The following is a 21753-nucleotide window of genomic DNA, read 5'->3' on the forward strand; positions in this document are numbered from 1 at the left end:
ACGTCAACCCGCCCGTTTTTGCCGAGATTCTCCTGTATTTTGCCATTCTTTCCCACTATCATTCTTTCATGAAGTATTTTCTCATATAATTCACTCATATTTTTAATCTTGAAAGCATGTTAAAATTATTATAAATATGTCTGCATTCTGTTCTATTTATCAATGCTGTACGTCGGTCGCCAAACTTCCTGTGCAATCAGTAAACGCAGTAAACGCTGACTGACGGACGCGCTCCATATGATAAACTGATGATAGTGGGTTAAAATGGTAAAAACGGGATAGTTGACATGTATAAAGTGAACTAGGCATGGGACGATTTTAAACCATCATAATTCTCTCCAATACTGTTCCTAAGGTATGTGTATAATTTTTTTTATTTACTTTTTTTAGAACAACAGTATCTTCAGGAGAAAAGATATCTAAAGATGCACTTTTAAATTGTTTTTAAAATCTGTTTTTGAAACAAATGAAGACAGAAGAAGTCAACAATTCATTTAGCCTGAGATGTTTACTCTTCCAACATATTTTTAATGTTTCTCAAAATAAAATATATTGTGCTCAAAAGGGAAAAAAGATTTTGTATTTAACCTAGTCATTTAAAAAGATATATTTTAGAGCAGTAATCACAACACCGTGATACTGTCAAACCGTGGCATATTTATCCAAGGTTATCATACCATCAGAATCTTATACTGGCCCATGCCTAAAGTGAACAGGAAGTGTTTCTTCCATCAATTTTTTTCCCCACCATCACGTCTCTTCCGGGTTTCTAATAATTTAGTTGTGATGCTTTAAAAAAAACTTTTTAGTCACAAATTTCTGTGTTGCCCGTTTTTGCAAGTCTGTTTATGTAACATACTTTATACTTTCATAGGCTTAATCAATCAGTCCATGCTTCTGCACTCTCAAGATGTGCTTTTTTTCTTACAAATTGAGCAACACACTCAATAACGTCAACTCAAACAGGTCCCATGAAATTATAATCAAGTTTTTTTAATAATTTGTATCAGTATTGTTGGTTTTTAGGATAACTATATGCTAGTGTGCGCACCAAAACAATGGCAAAACTTGCGTTTAGAAGATATAAACAGATATAAACATGTAAAGCTTATATTTTGTCACTTCTGCCTAGGTTTTATTCATGTCAACCCTTACTACAGTTGAAAAAAAAATCATGACCAAATGCTCTCTAGTATCTGACATATCCCCCCCTCTTCAAGATGCTTTACATTTGATTTGCTTGAGTTCAACAACTGGCTGTTTTTTTTAAAAGGAAGGAGCTGCACTATGACTCACCCTCTTTTAATTTTCCATGTGAGATTCCGTCAAATATCTAATTAAAATGCACAATTCAAAACACTTCACAGGACAAATCTGGTTTGAATGAAAACGATAAAAATCACACACACTCACCGGCCATCTCTGGAGCGGTGCAAGCTGCCGTGGAAGCTGCTGGATTTGCTGCGGGTGCTGCCGGCACGGCTGGTGCTCGCGCTCGGGGGCTCGTCCAGCATGGCCAGGTGTGTGGAGGAGGCATGGGTGGAGGTGCCCTGCGTGGACGTGCCTCTGCTCTTCCTCACCACAGGGGTGTTGGGATCTCTGAGGAGGAGCTGGGTAAAGTCGGGCTCCTGCAGCACCTGCCGGCTCTCGTGCACCGCACTGCTGACGGAGGAGATGGGCGGGAATGAGGGGAGGGAGAGACGGAGGACAGAAGGAAGAGACAAAGGAAAGGTGGAGGAGTGCAGATGAATGAGGGAGGAGGGAGTGGGACAGGTGGAAGGAGAGGAGGTTAATGCCCTGATATGAGGGACAGGGGTGTGTAGAGAGGAGGCCTTTACACTAAACCCTATGAGACAGGACACACTTACTGACACTGTTTGCTTACTGTTTATAGACTGACTTATCTATTTTGCATTTATTCAAGTCACACTGACTGAATTTCTTCCTGTGGCTATTTTTATTATATTTAAATGTATGCATATTGCAGACTCCCGGTATACTGTGCTTGTAGCTTTCTCATTATTGGACAGTAGAAGAGATTTTTTTTTTAGTAGTATCTTTTACTTATTGTGGTGGATGAGGAGATTCCCCCAAAGCGCTTTGAGAGTCCAGAAAAGCACTATATAAAATGTAAGTTTGTATTATTATTATTATTATTCATTTTTGGATATTGTTCATGCTAATAAAAACGTATTTACCATGTCATCATATAAAAACTTATATATAAATATACGGTTATATATAAAAATAAACCATCAGTACTGACACTTTTAATTGTGAACCTTATCAAATCTAAAAAAGCAATTATGTCTTCATTCTTGTTCTGCCTAATTTATTTGATTTTTTTTTTTAAGTTGTCATTTGAATTATTAGAGCTTTAGATTTAATGTTTTTGGATTAAATCAGTGATCTAAAATTCCTAGAGGGCCGCAGCTCTTCATAGCTCAGCTCCAACCAGCTCCAACTCACATCTGCTTAATAGTTTATAGTAGCCTTGAACACCTTGATTAGTTGGATCAGATGTGTTTGATTAGGGTTGGAGCAAAACTGCAGACCTGCGGCCCTTCAGGAATTAGATAGTAGCAGTCTTGTACTATTCAAAATGTAGTAATAATTTTAGTTTTCTTTCTGCCACTCATTTAGACTTAAAAGTATAGGTTTTTAACATTTGGTGGAACTACACTGTTCCACCCAATTCATTCATGTTGTCCCAACACAAATCCATTATGTTAACGTAACTAATTTTAGTAGATGGAGCATAAAACAATTAAGTTTTCCAAAAAAATCTCCAGCTTTATTCAAAGAAGTAGTTTGAACAAGCAGCAAATTGAATTTTTTGAGTGTAGCTAACAAATAAATACATTAAAGGTGCTGTATGTAAGTTTTTGACTCTTCTAAAGCATGAAAATACCATAATATGTCAAGAAACATGCTAAGTGAACATACTTGTTTGTCTGACAAACAATACTGAAGTCAGATATTCTGCTTTGAAAATGTCCGCTACGTGACGAGATTTGCAGTGATAAGCTATTTGGCTGTTTGCACCAGATGCAGCATGACAGCCATTTAAATTGAGCCATTCAGAAGCACAGAATATGCACTTACTCATGAAATGGTAAGGTTTATGATCACATATTAATATTAATATATATTAAACCTCTTTAACATTATTAAACATGCATGCTGGATCACTGACACAGTATGAGTTTGTTTGCATTATTTCACAGTTATAAAGTTCAATTTCAATTTATTTATTTTTTTTTTCAAGATCTGAGGTGAACTAACGTATCTGCGGCTGTTTTCAGTAGTATGGGAATAAATGTCATGTAAAATGACATCCACACTCACATTATTAGCATTTAACACTGAATAAAGCATATGTAGTGTACCTGAGTTGATCATTGTAAGTTTTCCTTGGTGTTTACCTGTGAGAAATAAAAAGCCGTTTCTAATAGATCAATTCAAGGTTTTGGTTATGACAAAAACTCCCTTTATTATGGAAAATATTCCTTCTATCACGTGCCGTAACTTTTATATAGAACGCCTTGATCAGCTGGCAACCTGCACTTGCGTTTGATCCAGGAATGCAATACCTAAGTCAACCGCTGGGTGTCAAACTTACACACTGCACCTAAAAATTGATTTAAAAACTTAACCTGTTTCATTTTTAAAAATGTAAACCTTTTTAGTATTATTTTTTACTTTTCGGCATAACCAACTAGCTGACTACCTAACAATCAACGAAATTATTGTAATATGATGAAAATCCATGTAACACTTAATCATATGATAATGACATTTAAAACGGGTCTCTTATGTCTATCAGTGCTGCGTTTTTATCAAAACTTTTATTGAATCAATAAATAAATCAACAGTGATATTTTGAACTATGATTTCAAACTAATTTAAAACTACTATTTTTTAACAAAGTGTAACGCAGGTTTTCAATCAAGAAACAGTTTGTATCATTATAAGTTAAAATAATGCTTACTTACTGCTTCTATTTTTGTTGAAAATGTTTTTGATGATTATTTAATTCCCACAATCAAGCCCGATCACACAGTTTTAGACTCGCAGTTTCAGACGTTACATCGCAATCAGGACTCGGATAAATACAGTTGAAGTCAGAATTATTAGCCCCCTAAATTATTCGCCCCTTATTTCTAATAACTGAGTTATTTTATCTTTGCCATGAAGACAGTAAATAATATTTGACTAGATATTTTCCAAGACATTTCTATACAGCTTTAAGTGACATTTAAAGGCTAAACTAGGTTAATTAGGTTAACTGGGCACATTAGGGTAATTAGACAAGTTATTGTATAACGATAGTTTGTTCTGTAGACTATGGAAAAAAATTGGCCTAAAGGGGTTAATAGTTTTGACCTTAAAATGGTATTTAAAAAATTAAAAACTGCTTCTGACATTCTGGAAAAGTAAACTTCCTCCTTCTTTCAAATTATGGCTCAGTGAACTCACAAACACACTCCATTTAGAAAGAATACGGTACCATTTACAAAATAAAAAGCCTAAATTTTTTAAAATATGGGAACCTTTTATAAGGTACTTGGAAGGGAGAAATGGAACAGTTGTTTGATGGGGATATTGTCAAATCATATGGCAGCTCCCATTTTCAGTAATCTTTCCTACGGGTGTGCACTACAGACGGAAACTGACGGGTGGGGGGGTATTATAGGGTATTATTTTCGTTTGCATACTGTGATCTATTTTGTTTGAGTTCGTATATATTTTGTTCTTCTTTTCCTTCTGTAATGATAACTAAGTTTGTTTGTTTTTTTTTTGTTTTTTTTCTCTGTCAATTCAGATAATGGTTTACATATTCATAGGTAGACTCTGTAAATTGTGTTAATAGACCAAGGGAAAAATTGTATGTACGTGTGTATGTCTGTGTGTATATATGTGTATGTGTGTATGTGTATGTATATATACATATAGACATGTAGTTGTAATAGAATCACTTGTACCTAATAATTATAGAAGGAAATATTTAGTTTTAATTTCTTTTAATTTCTTTTATTTTTTGCATAAGTAAAATGTGGAGGATCTTTTTTATATATTTGCAAACATTCTGTAATTGTACATATTCTTCCAAAAAAATAAAATAATAATAATAAAAATTAAAAACTGCTTTTATTATAGCTGAAATAAAACAAGTGAGACATTCTAAAGGGGGCTAATAATTCAACTTCAACTGTTTGCATATATTTACTCATTATTTTTGAACACATCTATAGTTATGCGTTGGCACAGAGTTAGACCTCTTTCTTGACTTCACACAGAAACTGCATAACATCACTTTATTGCAGAGACGCTAATGGTTAATGCCGGTAAAGTAAAACATGGAAGCAGCTTGAAGCGGAAAGCACGAGTATGTCTGAGGTCTGGAGGTATTATAAAGCAGATGATGACATCATTGCCATAGCAAACTGTGAGATACGCAAACTTGGGTTTACCTGCAGGGTATTTTAAGCTGAGGTGCTATTTGTTTTTATATTAAATATTTTCCGTATTTACTGTTGCACTAAACTCTTAAGTGTAAAAAATGTATGTTATTTATTACTTGATTGTTCAAGCTACCTCACAGAAGTGCTCTGTTTGTTAACAGTTAAAATGTTAAAATATGCTGAACTAAATAAAAAAATGTATTATAGAAGTATCGGATCGGTTTTGGTATCAGTAGATACTCAAAATCAAAAGACTCGGACTCAAGGGCAAAAAAACCTGATTGGGACATCCCTACAATAAATTTCAACAATAATGTAAGAAATTCACCAAACGTTACACAAAACTCACTCTTTTCTGCGATGCCCACTGAAGAAACTGGCCCACTCGAAGCAGGTCTTTTTACTCCCGACCCAAAACACAGACGGGATGCCCACCACCAGCATCATCAGATACTTGATGAGGAACAGGGCGATATCAGGCCTGCTGGTCTTCTCAACCTGTAAAACAGCACAAGCAGATTCACTTTCACACACTTCTGCATAATCTGCAACTTCAGAACAGGAGAAACCTGATTTATAATCAGAACGTGTACTGTGGGAACATGTGGGATCCGCTCTTAACCCCATGCAGTGTGTGTTTGTGTCAGTTTAGCCTTGGGTTGTGTGTGTGCGATTGTGTGGATGGGAAGTGCTTTATCTCAGCTCACTGCACAATTGCCAATGGCATAAACACAGCAACAGCCAACACAAATGTCTGTCCTGCCCTTTATCTAATGCACACACACACACAAACACACTCTTTCTGTATTTGTGCTTTAGATGGAGCATTACTTCTGCTCTGAATGCTGTCAGCCTGACTTTACATTCATATACATTACTGCTACACATCTGATCATTTATTTGACCTAGAACATAGCCATATGGTGATATTACAATTTAAAACAATCCAGTTTGATTTGCTGCTCAAGAAACCTTTATTGTTTTTGTTATTAGCGTTAAAAATAGTTGTGCTGCATTGGATTTTGTTTGGAAATGAAAATTGGGTTGACATCAGAACCCAACATCAGGCTGACGTCAATGTCCAACCTAAAACCTTGACGTTTTGTGGACATTACCACCATGAGATCTAAACAAACACTTGTAAACAAACGTAAACAAACACTTGCAATTGGTTCATGGAATCAGTTCATGAGATCGGCCAGATCAGCCAGTGGATTGAGACGTAAAATGTGATTATCGGCCGATACCAATCTTCAACCCATCGATCAGAGCATCCCTATAACACAGCATATATTACATTTCATGACGAACTTATTACAGTAAAACAAAAACATAACAGAATGCAGTTACACTAGTCTTTGCCATGATTTGCTCGCTGATGTCTTCTGCATAGTCCTCTATCCATCGAGTGACATTACTTATTGTACATTTAAAAAAATGAGATTCATTTACATCATTTAAGTGAAACATTTAATTTCAGTTTGCTTTTTTCAGGCTTAGCAATAAAACAAATAAGCAAAATGTCCTGTCAAATTAGAAATGACTATCTTTTTTTAAAGGCATTTGCCCCAACCCTCTCTATCATTCTCACTTCCTTCTTAGATGGGATGGTGGGCCAAATCAAAGGTTACAATGGGCCAACTTTGGCCTGCGGCCCCTACTTTGGGCATCTCTGATATAAGCATTCATTTTGAGTAATTGAACATATTGTAAAATTAATAGAAAAACGCATTTTGTGCCATTTTTGGTTACTTTTGATGCCATTTGTACCAGTACAATTTATGGCACTAGATGAAGAGTAAGCAGACTACTATTTATTTTTGCCTGAATCTTATAGTGACCACTTAGTCACAGTAATAAATTATTTATTCACTAAAACATTTCCAAAAACAGACTGTGGACAAAGTTGGCAGCAAACTGTGGAGGCCTTTAATTATTCAGCAAGCACAGTAAATCCACTTGAGGTCAAAGGAAGGAGAATAAATATATCAGGAAAGGTGGATGCTTTTGTAATGTTATTGTTGAGTTTTTTTTTTTTTTTTTTTACTAATAATGCTGTGTAGAGCATTTACATAACAAATCTGTCATCATATTCATGATCAGTTAGTGCTTATTCACCCTATATATATGGCAAGGCAGTGGCGCACTAGGTAGTGCTGTCGCCTCACAGCAAGAAGGTTGCTGGTTCGAATCTTGGCTCAGTTGGTGTTTCTGTGTGGAGTTTGCATGTTCTCCCTGCTTTCGCGTGGGTTTCCTCCGAGTGCTCCGGTTTCCCCCACAGTCCAAAGACATGCGCGGTACAGGTGAATTGGGTAGTCTAAATTTTCCGTAGTGTATGAGTGTGTGTGTGAATGTGTGTGTGGATGATTTCCAGAGATGGGTTGCGGCTGGAAGGCCATCCGCTGTGTAAAAACTAGCTGGATAAGTTGGCGGTTCATTCCGCTGTAGCAACCCCGGATTAATAAAGGGACTAAGCCGACAAGAAAATGAATGAATATATATATATATGTGTGTGTGTGTGTTAATAATTACTATTTATTAGCCTATATCTAAAGATGGCAGAGTGATGCATGAAATAAGAAATGATACAAAACATGAGGTGAAATAATCCTGAATACAATTAATTTTAAAGTGTGGCCCAACAGTCGATATGGTCTTGAACTGCCTCTGTCCACATATATTGCCCTTTGCTAAACTCCGCCCTCCTTAGTTACTGTTGTTATGTCTGTTAAGCTTTCATTCCTGGCACGTCTATTACAATATGTATGCGCTGGTGTCAGACATTGCCAAGGATATAATTAGTCAGTTTTGGCGTACAGGTGAGATGTCTGAGAAAGCCAGACAAAACAGGACTGCAGTATGCATTACAGGGGTATATTCAATTAGACAATAATTGAATCAAACCTGAAGCTAAAGCCTAGCCGCCTCTTACACTGACCATTCAACAGCTCAGTTCATGCACAGCAGGAGAGGTGAAATTTAAAAATAATATAATTCACAAATTAAACCATAATTTCTCTTTTTTAGCCAAAAAGCTTGATAGACTAATTGTTGTGCAATGAAATAAAGCATTACTAACCGACGAGGAAACACGCTGATCTACATAATTCATTCATAGAAAGAGCAGCCAGAAAGGGGAAATTGATGGATTTATGCCAAATATTAGTATTATTGACCCATAACTAGGGGTGTCACGATTTCGATTTTTAATTGAAATCGATCGAAATTTATGCTTAATTTCGATTGTCGAATCAAAAAATAGAATCGTCGATGCTGTCACGCCCCCATGTCACGTCAGCTTGAAGCGGGAAAAAACAGGCTTGTTGAAGTGCTTGTTAAACTGCAGAAGCAGGAGACCCGTCGACAGAGCTTAAACCCTCTCCTCTTTCAATGAAGTCGCCGGTGTGTAAGCATTTTGGATTTCCAGTGAGTTATGTTGACAACGTTCGTGTTGTCGACAAAAAAAAACACAGTTTTGCAAGCTCTGCTATTGTACGTATTACGTACGGTTCGTCCGATAGACAACACCGGCATCGCGATCCTCCACCCGCCCCCGTTGCAAATCCACTCGCGAACAGTACACACTCAGGCCCTGTTTACGCTGTCTTTGTTTTTAAATGGCATTTTAGAACGACAACGATTTGACATCCACAGTGGCGTGTAGCATTTCTGAGCAGCCCTCCTTCTTCACTACCGCTGAAAACACACATCACGTGACCACACAGACACAGACGCACTCACAGCCATGCGCTCGAGACAGCAGGTCCAGGCAGTCAGAGGACTGCTTCAATCTTTCACTCACTTGTACTTTGTCATTTTAGCGAACACCTCAGATACTGTTGGCTGGTTCCTGTCTTTTTTTACCGACGCCATTATAACGACACAGATCACTGCCTTTTCACCAGTCCCGCAGAAAAAGTGATTGACAGGTGGTAATTATGTGTGTATCTTGCCTTTATTCATTTACTGTATGATTTGTTTATGGGTAAAACAAAGACCATGCAGGTCAGGTAGTTTAAACGGTAGGCTACAAATAATTAATTGGTCATTAATTAATTAATTATTCATAATCGAAAATCGAATCGTGCCTTTAGAATCGAAAATGTAATCGAATCGAGGATTTAGAGGATCGTGACACCCTTACCCATAACAATGTACAATACCTATAACTGTCAGTATGTTTGTGTGTTTTTTATACCGTTTCTATTCGAATTTGCAGTTCAGTGGAAAAAACAAACATGCTGAAAAGCAAATCAAAGTATAAATAGCAGAAGTGAACAAATAGATTTTCCCTATGAGCAAATATTAATCCCACACCAAATATAAAAGCAGACAGTAACCCGCTATATCGTCCTCACCAATGACTAAAACTCCAAAAGACAGACAAAAACATTGAATTGTAGCTCTGACATGGACATGAAGGATATAAATTACTGAAAAACAGCTGCGGGTGCAGTATATTGCGATCATATCTCTGTTTTGTTCTGTTGATATGTAATCCAAATACTCGTAGCTCGAAACAGATGACTGAATCGTGCTGCTTTTACAGCCCCTCACACAGCTTGATCCACGCTGGCATTTCTCCGCTTGGGTTTTAGGTTTTGGAATGTAAAAAAAAAATTCACCACCTCGTTCAAACTTTTAGGATACCGGCTATCAGATTTGCACAATCCATATGCACAACACTTTGGCTTGTTTCCCTCGCTCGAAAGCTTGACAGACCACCTGCGCATAGCCACTATTGGAGTGTGGCAGTTTTCAGGTGTGGCTTAGCAAAGGGTCAATTGCACAATAAGTCAATACAGCAGTTATTGTGAAGGGTCTACCCAAATATTTGAGCGCTATTACAAGTGTTTCATACATCAGACTTACCTTAAACGGGCAGGGGATATGATACTCTCTGCAGCGCTCCTGAACCCAGGTGGTCTCCCACACCGATCTATGGCTCTGCTCATACAAATAACATCCAATGACCGTCAGCAGAGGCACCAGGTACAGCACGGAGAACACGCCGATCCGGATCATGAACTTCACAAGTTTGTCCTGGTTCTCCTTCTCTAGTGGGATCTCCATCCGTACTCTATTTAGCGCCGCTATGCCTGCTAACAGCAGCACCACACCAACAATCACATCCAGCACTAGCGGCACCAACAGGAACCAGCGCAAAGCCATGAGGTCGTAGAGGCCAACGAAGCACACACCACTCATGCTGTCGCCCTCGATTTTGTTCATGGCCATCAGAGTGATGGTGAGGGCTCCAGGCACACCCCAAGCCACCGCATGAAACAGCAAAGCCTTCTTCTCGATGGCCTCGCTTCCCCATTTGGGAACTGCTGCTAGGAACCAGGTGATGGTGAGAATGACCCACCAAACACTTCCTGCCATGGTGAAGAAGTAGAGGGTCATGAAGAGTAGGGTGCAGGCTTTATTGTGGGAGCCTTGGGTGATGGTGGACGCTCGGAAACGACCCGGGCTTGCTGTGTTACATGAGACACGATCCTCCAACAGGAAGCCCAAGAAGAAGACCAGAGACACCATCATATAGCAGACAGCGTAGAAGATGATGGGACGCTCGGGGTAGCGGAAGCGACCCACATCGATGAGAAAAGTCAAGAAGGTGAACAGAGTCGCAGATAGGCAGACGATGGAAATGACGCCGATGAAATAGCGGGCGAAGATGAGCTCGTCTTTGCGGAAGTACATGTTGGGGCAGGGAGGAGAGCAGTCACGGACGCCCATGAAGGAGTAACCCAGGTCGGGCTCGATCTTCAACTCTCGCGGGCACCAAAAGCCATAATCCCGTTGAACTGCGGATGGCGATTCCTCAGTGCTGTCGCTGCTGGGGAGCAGGTCTATCGCTCGAGGGTACGACTCTTCACATTCGGGAAACCTGAGAGACAGAATATTAGATTGGGTTCTTATATAACACACAGATGTTTAGCAGAAGGGCTTCATGAAAGGAAGCTTGTACCTGCTACACTCCATCTCATCTGGCCAGCTGACCCCAAACATCTCCATGAGCTTGTAGCAGTCGCTCTTAGCCCGCTGGCACAGGCGGCGACATGGCAAGGTCACACGACCGTACTCGGTGCACACGGGTGCATAAAGGGCACACAGGAACGGGCGTATTTCAGTAGAGCACTCCAAGTTCACCATAGGATGAAAGGGCTGTATAGAAAGAGAAGAAAATAATGTGACGTTAATAATAATAATAATAATAATTTCATAATAAAAATGTGATTATAAAATAATAACTAATAAATAAATATATGGATAATAAAAAATACATAAAAAGTACTAAATATTAATGCCATACAGCGAAACATTTCATTTCATTTGGGTTTGTTTGTCATTATATTTATATTATGTTTTGATACTCCATTATCTATTTAAATATTTTAAATATTAAATTTATTTTATTAATTGAAATTTTTAATAATTTTATTTATAAATTTGTCTGTTTTATCTTACTGTGTGGCCCATTGCCATTATGCAATATTGTATTAATAAAATACAGAAACAAGTTCTGACAATCAACTATTAAAAACGCACAAAGCCTAATCACGTTTCTAAATCAGACTAAACAAAACATCAGAAGCAGAATGTTAACCAGTCAACTGCACAAACACAATACCCATCAGGCCACGTTACTTTCTGACCCATCTAGTTTAGTTTTTTTTTTAATCGCAGTCACTTGGTCACCCTTATGTTAAATGAACATAATTAGATCTGTTGTGCAGGCCTGGTATCGTCCCTCCCTCATCCCTCTGAGGAGGCTTTTGTTTGGGGCGGGGAGACATGCTGTTTATGGCTGAGGCCCAGTTACAGCATGAGGCATTCTGGGAGTTGTACCAGTTCTAGGGCCGGACATCAATATGCAAATCCCATGGGGGAGAAATAGAAAGACTCCACCCAGGACCAGACAGATAGACAATAAACGCCTCCACCCCTGCAGAGCACGGCCCTTTGTGAAACTCGGGTGGGGGTTCTGACATCCCAGCACCAAAACTTTCAATCATTTACACATGGCATAAACAGTATTTTTTATTATAAAAAATAATAGCAAATAAATAAAATTACAGCAGTATATATTTACATTCCTGTACGTTATTTTATTTAATATTATTAAAGATAATAAAAAGACCAGAATACAAATAATAACAAATATATATACATATATATATATATATAATAATTATATATAATAATTATAATATTTTTGAAAACATAACAATAATAAAAACATTATTATTATATTTTTAAAAACATAACAATAATAAAAACATTATTATTATATTTTTAACCATTATGCACTGTTTAAATTAAAATGTACTACCCTTTTGTTATGTTCGGGATGAAAACATCCACCGAATTAAAATGCTGTAAAATTGCATCAGATTTTTTTTTTTTCAAATATTTTGCATAAATCTGTTAATCAACCTCAGTCCTGATAAAAAAAAAAAAAACTACTAAATTGTTTTGAAAATTATAGGATTTTAACTCTTTAATTCTCTAATTAATAAATGATGCCACTGATTTGGTGAAAAAAACACACACAAAATGACGTATTTTCAATATAGAAAAGTAATTGTGGACTGGATTTTCTTAACATTTTATCACAGAGTTGTGCATGTAAACGATCAGTATCAACATTAGCTTTGATTCATTGTCAGATTTTCATTTTTTCTCCCTTAATTACTGTTGGTGGCTGTTTTTGCCCCATTGACTTCCATTATAACCACATTTAATGGTGCATTAATACACAGTCTTTGTTTTTTCTTTGTTTGTTTTTTACTCCATGTAGTTCTGAGAGCTGAGATGCATCTTTTGATGTTCTCAGACACATCAATATAAGTGCGCAAATATTACTCTCTCACGCACACAGATCAACAGATGCCAACCATCAACAGTAAAAGTGACACATTTTACCGTGATTTATATGTTGGCATGAAAAACCATGCATCAAAGACAACGTTGTGTCACATGTCCAAGACTGTGATAAAAGGTAAAAAAATAAATACATTTTAAAAAATCTACGATTATTTTTTATATTGAAAATACGTCATTTTGTGTGTGTTTTATTTCTACCTAATCAGTGACATCATTTATGAATTTGGCAATGAAAGAGTTAAAATCTTGTTGTTTTCTAAGCAGTTTAGTAGTTTTAATTAGGACTAATTTGATTAACAGATTTATGCAAAAAAAAAATTTGAAAAAAAAAAATGATCAGATGCATTTTTACAGCAGTTTAATTCAGTGGATGTTTTCGTCCCCAACATAACAAAAGGGTAATAAATTTAGTGTATTGTAGAGTTTTTTTCAGTCTAAGCAATTTCTCAAAATATGTGTCAAAGTAAGATTCACACCAAAAATCATTCTTCTAGCTGAAACAGACTTATGGCCACTTACTGAGACACAAAATCACCCCAGAGTGGATGAAAACATCCCCAACAACAAAACAAATCATGTTTAGTTTTTAAAAATTTTAAAATGTATAAATCCCATCATTTATTAATAGAAAAGGACAATTGGGCAATAAAACATACTTTTATGTGTTATTTTCACTGTCAGATTTAAAATATCAGAGAAAAAATGTATATTAATCTTATATTACATATAATTATCTCCAATATTTAAGGTTTGAAATATATAAAATTATCAAATATTAATAATTTAAATAAAATATTCTTATTAAAACCGTAGAATATAATTTATTTGTAGTTATTAATAAAACACAAACAGACATTTTTTTCAAAACTTTTATAACCGACACGTCCAGAAAACCCATAATAATTTTGAAATGGTCTCTTTTTTCCAGAGCTGTATATCTATAGTGCTTTATCGGTAAAATGATTGAATACATAATTACAGTATAAAAACACAATATTACTCTCAGCATTTGGCTGTTAAAAATTCTATTCATTACAAATTACGTGCACTAATGACTTCAATTATCTTTCAATAAGCAGTTTTTCACTTAATACAGAGAAAATTACCCAAATGTTCTGGCTAAATCAAGTGGGATGAATTAATGCACTAACAACTGTGTCATGGTTATTTATCATCCCAAATAAAACCATCCAGGCATACATTACTGCTACAGTCCAACGCGTTTATGAAAAACTGGATGCATATCCATAATGAGAGCATTCAGCCACTGCCATCCCGCCATGCAGGCTACCACCCAAAATGTCTGTAAAAAGGGATTAGGATGGATATTATGCTTGCCCATTTTGACACAAAGCATCTAAATCCAGCAATCGTTTCCACACACATAATCCATATTTAACGCGGCATATACATAGCATTGAAATGTCCCTCCATCATGACATGCAAAAGAGCACCGGCTTAAACCATCAGAACTTATAAGAACGTGAAAAGCTTCCAAAATTGTGCCGGGCAGTCAGATTAACTTTTATTTCTGGACAACGATTTCATGTTGTGAAAAATAAATAGCTTTGGAAAAAAACTTCAAACCTTTGACAACTGACTTTAATTGTCAGATTACTGAGAAATTGGTTGAGTTACCAATGGCTATATTCGGTACAAAAGTCATAAGACCTTTCTCTGAACTCAATTGAGCGGACATACCCTGGCTTTTAGGCAAGATAAAAATAAAGCAAGTGCTATTATTTGCTGTTCTGGCGTAAAACATTATCTCATCGTGGCTGTCAGGACATGTTACATGAAATGGGATGATTTGATGCACTCAAAAGTGTTCATCTTGCCTGCTGCTGTCCTAAAGGCAAACGTACACTTTCAACTCATCAACGTCCATTTCAGTGCCTTTGTGTTTCTTAAGGGCCTTGCGGAAAGTTATTTAGGGAAATTCAAAACATGCAGAGATGGCACGCATTTGAACATGAACACACAAGGGGACCATACAATGCTTCTTGTGGAGGGATTTTATACAATCAGATCTGAGACCATAATCCCCAGAAGCAATTATTAAGATTAAAGATGGACAGACCTTTTGTAATAAGGCTGAATTGTTTTTGTTTGAGACATAGCATTCAATGCAGCTGCTGCATGTTTGGAATCGCTGTGTCTTCACATATAGCTACCAATTGAGGGCCATTGTTTTCTTTTACTCTATTTCAGAAAGGGGATTTTTAAGCTTTAAAGTGTTTTAGAGCTCAACGACACACTTGTGTAAGAACTAGGGATGATGCATCATTTTGAAATTATTTTATGGCCAAAAATAGCAAGTATTATAATGTTATTTTATATATAATATCAGGGCTTGACATTAACTTTATTAATCACCAGGCACTGTGGCTAGTAGTTTTCCACCGTTACTAGCCAGTTATTAGAATGAATCTCGAGCGCTTGATGGACTGTGGGTGCACGAGCATCGCACTAGTTTTGGTGCCAGGCATGCTTGCTTCAAGTGAGGAAACGGCACAGGAGCTTTTAAACACTAAACACACTAAAGCCCTCGTTAGTGAGTGAGGAAAGCCTGTCTCACTGTGCGCGTGATCCTCTCATTATAAACCTGCTTTCTTTTACTTGCGTAAAAAGCTGTTTTTGTCAGTTGTGCTGCTTCTTGATTCTAATATCACATTTGTATGCATATAGACAAACGGTCATAAACTAACAGTCTAATCTAGTGACGACAAGCCAGCACTGGCAATTTAAAATGAGTTTAAGCCAGCCAAAGTGGCTAGTGGGAGTGGTTGTCTTACCTGCCTCAACCTGCCTCAAATTAATTTATTATTAATTAAATAATAAATGAACCCCAATAAAAGCCACTGCAATAAAATGATTAAAAGACATTATGAAAATCATCTTAAGATAGTCTCATTGCATTTAGCATGTATTACAGCTTTAATCATACAAAACAAAACTTTCCATCTGGAGCTCCTTCACGGGCTCAACACTTGTAAACAATCGCTCCATCGGGCTCGTGGCTCTCAACACTGCCCACCCTCTTCACTGGTACTAAGCCGACCAATCACAGAGGTTGCGCTATGCATTATTGCGACATGTAGTTACATTTTTTGAGAGGTGCGCGTCAGCGCTGGCTAGGGCTATGCAACTGCGCGAAGGTTGCGTCAGACCATACGCATGCGCTTGATGCAGAAGTATAAATCAGTCTTCATGCTCACAATAAAAATAATAAGGTCATATAGATCATAATACTGTCTGCTGGGGATTATTTTTCACCTGAAATGTTTATCTTTTCATCCTGAAATGTGAGGCAAATGTTGGGTCACGATAACTATTAAAACAATGATTCTAATTCCCTCGATTGGGATATTCTCTTTAATTTTGGATGGCAAGGACAGTGACTTACAGCCTATTTTGCAGTATTAAATTAGTATTTTAACTAATTCTCTGGTCTGTAAATTCTTCAAAAAGAAGAAAAAGCTTGTTATCAGAATAGGGTGTTCAACACTCCACTGTTTACATAAAAAAACAGTACAAGTTTTGGATAACTGCATCATATCCTCTCTATTTAAACTACAAAATATTTTATATTATAGTTGGACTGGGCCGATAAACGATTATTATATCTTTTTTACTCTATACTGATCTAAGAGTCAATCACACAGCAGAAATGTGCAGCAATGGGAATCTAAAAGAGTGTTCATGTTAGAAATGCATCAAATTTTGGCCACTGACTACATTACAGCCCTTTATTAAAGTAGTTTATACATAGTAGTTTGTATGCATTATGTGTCCAGTCTACTAACTTGACAACCAAAACAACATTGCTGAATTATTGGACCCCTTTTGCACAGATGCATAATGTTTCTTCACAAAACTACATCACCAAGTACTGGTCTGGCATATATAATACAGATTTTGGAAATGAGCATGTACAATTGTTCAATTAGTGTTCAGTATGATTAAAAAAAAACAATAATAGCAGTTGATATAGTGTGTAATTCACTTATTTTATTACATTTTTTCAAATCTTTTTTAATTGTGGTAAGAGATTGGCTAAAAAGAAGCTAAAAATAGAGAAAAAGTCACCTAACCTGACCTTTTAACGTCCATTCACAAGTAAATAGATTTTGTCCCTCCCTCTACCCATAAATCCACTGTACGAATGCCTTTCTCTGTGAAGCCCCATTTTGTCATTGATAAGGAAACTCAGGTCTCACCCTTAAAACATTCTATCACACCAACTATCATTTTCAATTACACATCAATTCTCATATTGCTTTCTGATTAGTTTTCCCCTTTCCACTGGTCACAGTTTAATTGTCAAGGCAGTGTTCACTTTACAGATTTCAACTGCACTGCCATGGCAACCTGTGATGCACAAGCGGGCTGTTTTTTTTTAGGGAGGGGTGTAAAGGAGAGGTCAGGGTGCGAGTGACGACCTCCTCCTGAGACAGAAAGCCTGCTCTTTTGTTGCAATACAATTGGGATCGGTTTCCTGGGCAACGGCAGTACCTTGTGTGGGGGGAGGGATGGAGAGAGAGAGAAGGGAGTGGAGAGAAACAGACAGAAGAGGAAGGGACAAAGAAGAAGAAATGGATAATAATAATAAAAAAATCCAGTAAACACTCTCCTGATGATCATACATTAATGATGCGCATAAATGATGCTAATATGTGCTTTCTTCATGTTTTCCATATAGTATAAAATGAGATATTTTTTTTGTGCAAAATAGTATATTTCTACACATTTAAAGCCTATTTCGTGAGAATTATAAAGAATACGTAAGTGATCTTCAGTCATGTGATTGCTAGTTTGTTGCTAATTGGCTGTTAGACGGATAAAGAATTAGTTCAATCTAGAATTCAAATGTTCTGATCTTTAAACATGACAGATCATAATTGTAAGAGCTTACAAAGTGGACGTTTCTGAAAAAGGCCATGCATGTCATGTCTGTGCAAACACTGAAAAGGAGAGTCTCTGAAAATGATGGCATCATGCATGTGCATTATACAGTATATGTTTAAGCAGGTGTAGATTTAAGGCAAGTGTGAACAAACTCAATGGTGAAATGTTGTTGCTCAAGTGTTTGCTAACGATCCATCAACAAAGTGTGGATTTACTTATATAATTATTTATCATTACTGGATTTACTTATACGCATATCATACACACACTTCAAATCCTCCAATGGCATGTCATCACTTCCTTAACGGTATTGTTTACTAATAAGGTGACAGGACCAAATACTGGCCTTGTGTACAAAATAAAGAGTAAACGGTTATTTTGAAAACGGTAAATTTGAAACTTTTTTAAAAAGCAAGAGAAAAACTTTTATGTTTTTTCCTGCATCGTCACGCAAACGTAGAAGAGAATCTTATAATTATGGCAATTACAACATAGTGTAATCATTTCTTTCATTTATTTTCATTCAGTTTAGTCCCTTATTTATCAGCGGAATGAACCGCCAACTATTCCGCCATATGTTTTACGCTGTGAATGCCCTTCCAGCCACAACACAGCACTAGGAAACACTCAAAACGATCAATTTAGTCCATCCAATTATATAGCATGTCTTTGGACAGTGGGGGAAACCGGAGCACCTGGAGGAAACCCACGCCAATATGGGGTTCCACAAAGAATTGCCAATTGGCCCAACCGGGTGCTTGAACCAGCACATTATCTTTTGTGAGGCAACAGTGCTAACTGCTGAGCCACCATGCTGCCCCGTGAACATTCCTACACTTTCGAATTACTGCGTGTTCTAGAGAGATTAAATTTTGCTGCGATACATATTGCAGTATGAAAACTTTTTCACCAGATGGCTTGAATAGCTAGAAGTTGGGTTGATTTTTTTTTTAAGGTAGTGAATTATGTATGAAAATAAAATTGCAAGGATAATTACAAAAGAGCAAAAAAAAGTAAATAAACAGCTCTTTATGGTTTTCCAGAGAGTCAAACAATACTCAAATATGAAAATTTGGTAATGTAAAATAACTCTGTTATTTTATAACTCATCAAACAAGCACATGTTTTAATATATTCATAACTGCGTTCATGTTTTATTGTCATGTTTAAAAAAAACCGCTAAAATAAAAACCGCTAAATTTCGAGATCCATAATCCATAATAATAACTCCTGTACAGCAGTCCCACAACATTCTGACACTTGATGACACTTGAATACCCTGTCAGCTTTTTACGGTGTCTGCTATAATGCTAATATCGTTTTTGGTGTGTTTACATAGATAAATATGGCCACTTTGTTAAATGCACAGTCCAGTTACGATCTTTTTGGCACATTAGATCATTATGATAACATAATATATGCCTTCAATGATTTTCATATATATATTCATATTTTTAGATAAATACTAAAAAATAAAACAGCTGGAATCACTACAGCAGTCGCGATCGTCTGATCTCATATGAAGCAGGAGATCACGATGACATATGATGACATGTGCAGGTGCTGCAGTGCTGTCCCAATTCTTAGGGGTAAATTTTGAAGCCCTTCCTCTTTACACTCGGTTTTAAGGGCCAAGGGGAAGGGGAAGTGTTAGGGGTACAAAAATAAAAGTGGGATTGAGCCCAAAACTAAAAAAGCAAGACGTGACTTTTAAGGGACTGTTTCATATGGATTTATTAATCATTCTTACTGTTCAGTGAACGCAAACTGTCGTAGTTTATTAAAGACGCAAACCCCTCACTGAATGATTGTTTATGAGCACCAAAAGTGGCGGATCTGTTAGGCGAAATATATGACTGCATGTCACTGCATCCCTAAGGACTGTTCGGTGAAATATTTGACTGCATGTCACTGCATATCAAACGACTAAAAAGATTTAGATAAAGCAATCTCCACTGTGCTGAGCGAGAGCGCTTACTGAACAGTTAGCTTCCAGCCTGCACCGCTGAGACTGCAGACTGAGATTGCTTTGACACAATCGACATTGTAAAAAGCGGTATACAAATAAAGCTGAATTGAACTGAATTTAACTGAACAGTGCAGCATCGATGACGTAAGCGTGCCCAGGCCCGATTGTAATGTGAGTGCGGGCCGTCGGGGGAGACGGGAGACGGGACAAGCGTGCTTTGGCCCGGTTCGAGGTAACTGTCCGTAGTGTGAGTACGGCCTTACTCTCTTAAGGTTATACATTACAATGACTCCACCAATATCATATATACTCAATTGTTGATCAACTATAATCCCAACTTAAGTAAATTCCTGCTAAACAGTATACTAATGCTCAGGTACTAAAACTTGTCTTTACCCCTAGTCGAAGAATAAATATATGCAAACCCAAAATTGACAGTTTGCAGAATCACTAGACGCAATTGGTTGCTAGCAAGGTCATTAGTGTATTACTAAAAATGTTGGATTTATGGTCAGACAAAAGTGGTCTATCAAAAGATCACAGTATTTCCGATTACTATCTAAATGACTTCCGAGCCTTTGCATAACTGAAATCATCTGAGTTTTTGTACTCCATCTGCAGTGTGGCCTTAATGATCACACCATGGTAAAAATAACAAAAGGACGAGGTCATGTATCTGTGTACATTTGACAAATGGGGGATGAAGTTTAAATGAACTGGATGTCAAACCACATCAGTCAGTGCACCTGATAGGCTGGATTTCACTAGCTTTACCCAGCAATCCCTTTGCACGATAACTTCAGATCCTGCCTGAACCCCTCCCATTATACTGCATGCAAGCATAACACTCCCAGAAAGCATCCCTGTAGGCAACTGTCCCACTTCACAAACGAGGTTATCCAGAGTTCAGAGCAAGATGTTGCCACCATCCCACAGTGCTTTTGAATCTGAAAGCATCGGCATTTTATTTGCTATTAAAAATTTTTTTTTAAATGTTTGGCAGCTGAGGAAAATAAAGATTTAATGTGATTTTCTTCTACTCAAGTTTGCAAAAATAGTAAAAGCTCTTCACCAACGGAATTCAGAAACGCATTCCTTGTGAAAATCACGTCAAACTTAATTTGGTTTTTAATACCTCAAATTCACAACTCATGCTCAAAAATGTCAGTAATATCCTTTCTGTCTGGAAATTATAATTAAAGTAACTGCATTTATTTTTATAATATATAAAATAGCACACAAAAATTACGTTGAAATTGAAACATATATTATTGAAATATATTATTATTATTATTATTATTATTGTTAATACTAATATGTTATACATTTTTGAAATTCTATTATTAAAACATTTGTTCGTTTAATTTACGGCTTATTCCTTTTATAAATCTGGGGTTGCCACAGCGGAATGAACTGCCACCTTATCCAGCATGTTTTTTACACAGTGGATGGTCTTCTGCAATCATTGAAACATGTAAAAGCTTAATAAAAAAATTATTAATTTAATTATCTAAAATTAAA

General features: G+C 36.8%; 2 protein-coding genes and 1 long non-coding RNA gene across 6 annotated transcripts in view; 1 reads left to right on the plus strand and 2 right to left on the minus strand.

The window, feature by feature from the left end:
* The window catches only part of fam49a (family with sequence similarity 49 member A), a 113374-nt gene that overhangs the window by 6125 nt on the left and 85496 nt on the right, over positions 1-21753 (plus strand). The window lies entirely within an intron of this gene.
* fzd3a (frizzled class receptor 3a) overlaps positions 1-21753 on the minus strand; it is a 56448-nt gene that overhangs the window by 5334 nt on the left and 29361 nt on the right. Inside the window, exons 3-6 of one of the 3 annotated variants that reach the window (XM_087297486.1) lie at positions 11437-11633; positions 10338-11355; positions 5815-5963; positions 1414-1662 (exon numbers count right to left, since the gene is read on the minus strand). In XM_087297486.1, the coding sequence (XP_087153612.1) occupies positions 1414-1662; positions 5815-5963; positions 10338-11355; positions 11437-11633 (1613 nt within the window). 3 annotated transcript variants of the gene reach the window in all.
* On the minus strand, positions 14218-20280 carry LOC147839387 (uncharacterized). Its single transcript, XR_015518697.1, has 3 exons — positions 20146-20280; positions 17700-20099; positions 14218-17587 (listed from the first exon to the last, which is right to left on the minus strand). It is a non-coding gene; the product is annotated as an uncharacterized LOC147839387 (long non-coding RNA).

This window comes from Danio rerio, chromosome 20 (genome assembly GCF_052040795.2).
Source record: "Danio rerio strain M-AB ecotype USA chromosome 20, GRCz13ab, whole genome shotgun sequence".
Classification (NCBI taxonomy): Eukaryota; Metazoa; Chordata; class Actinopteri; order Cypriniformes; family Danionidae; genus Danio; species Danio rerio.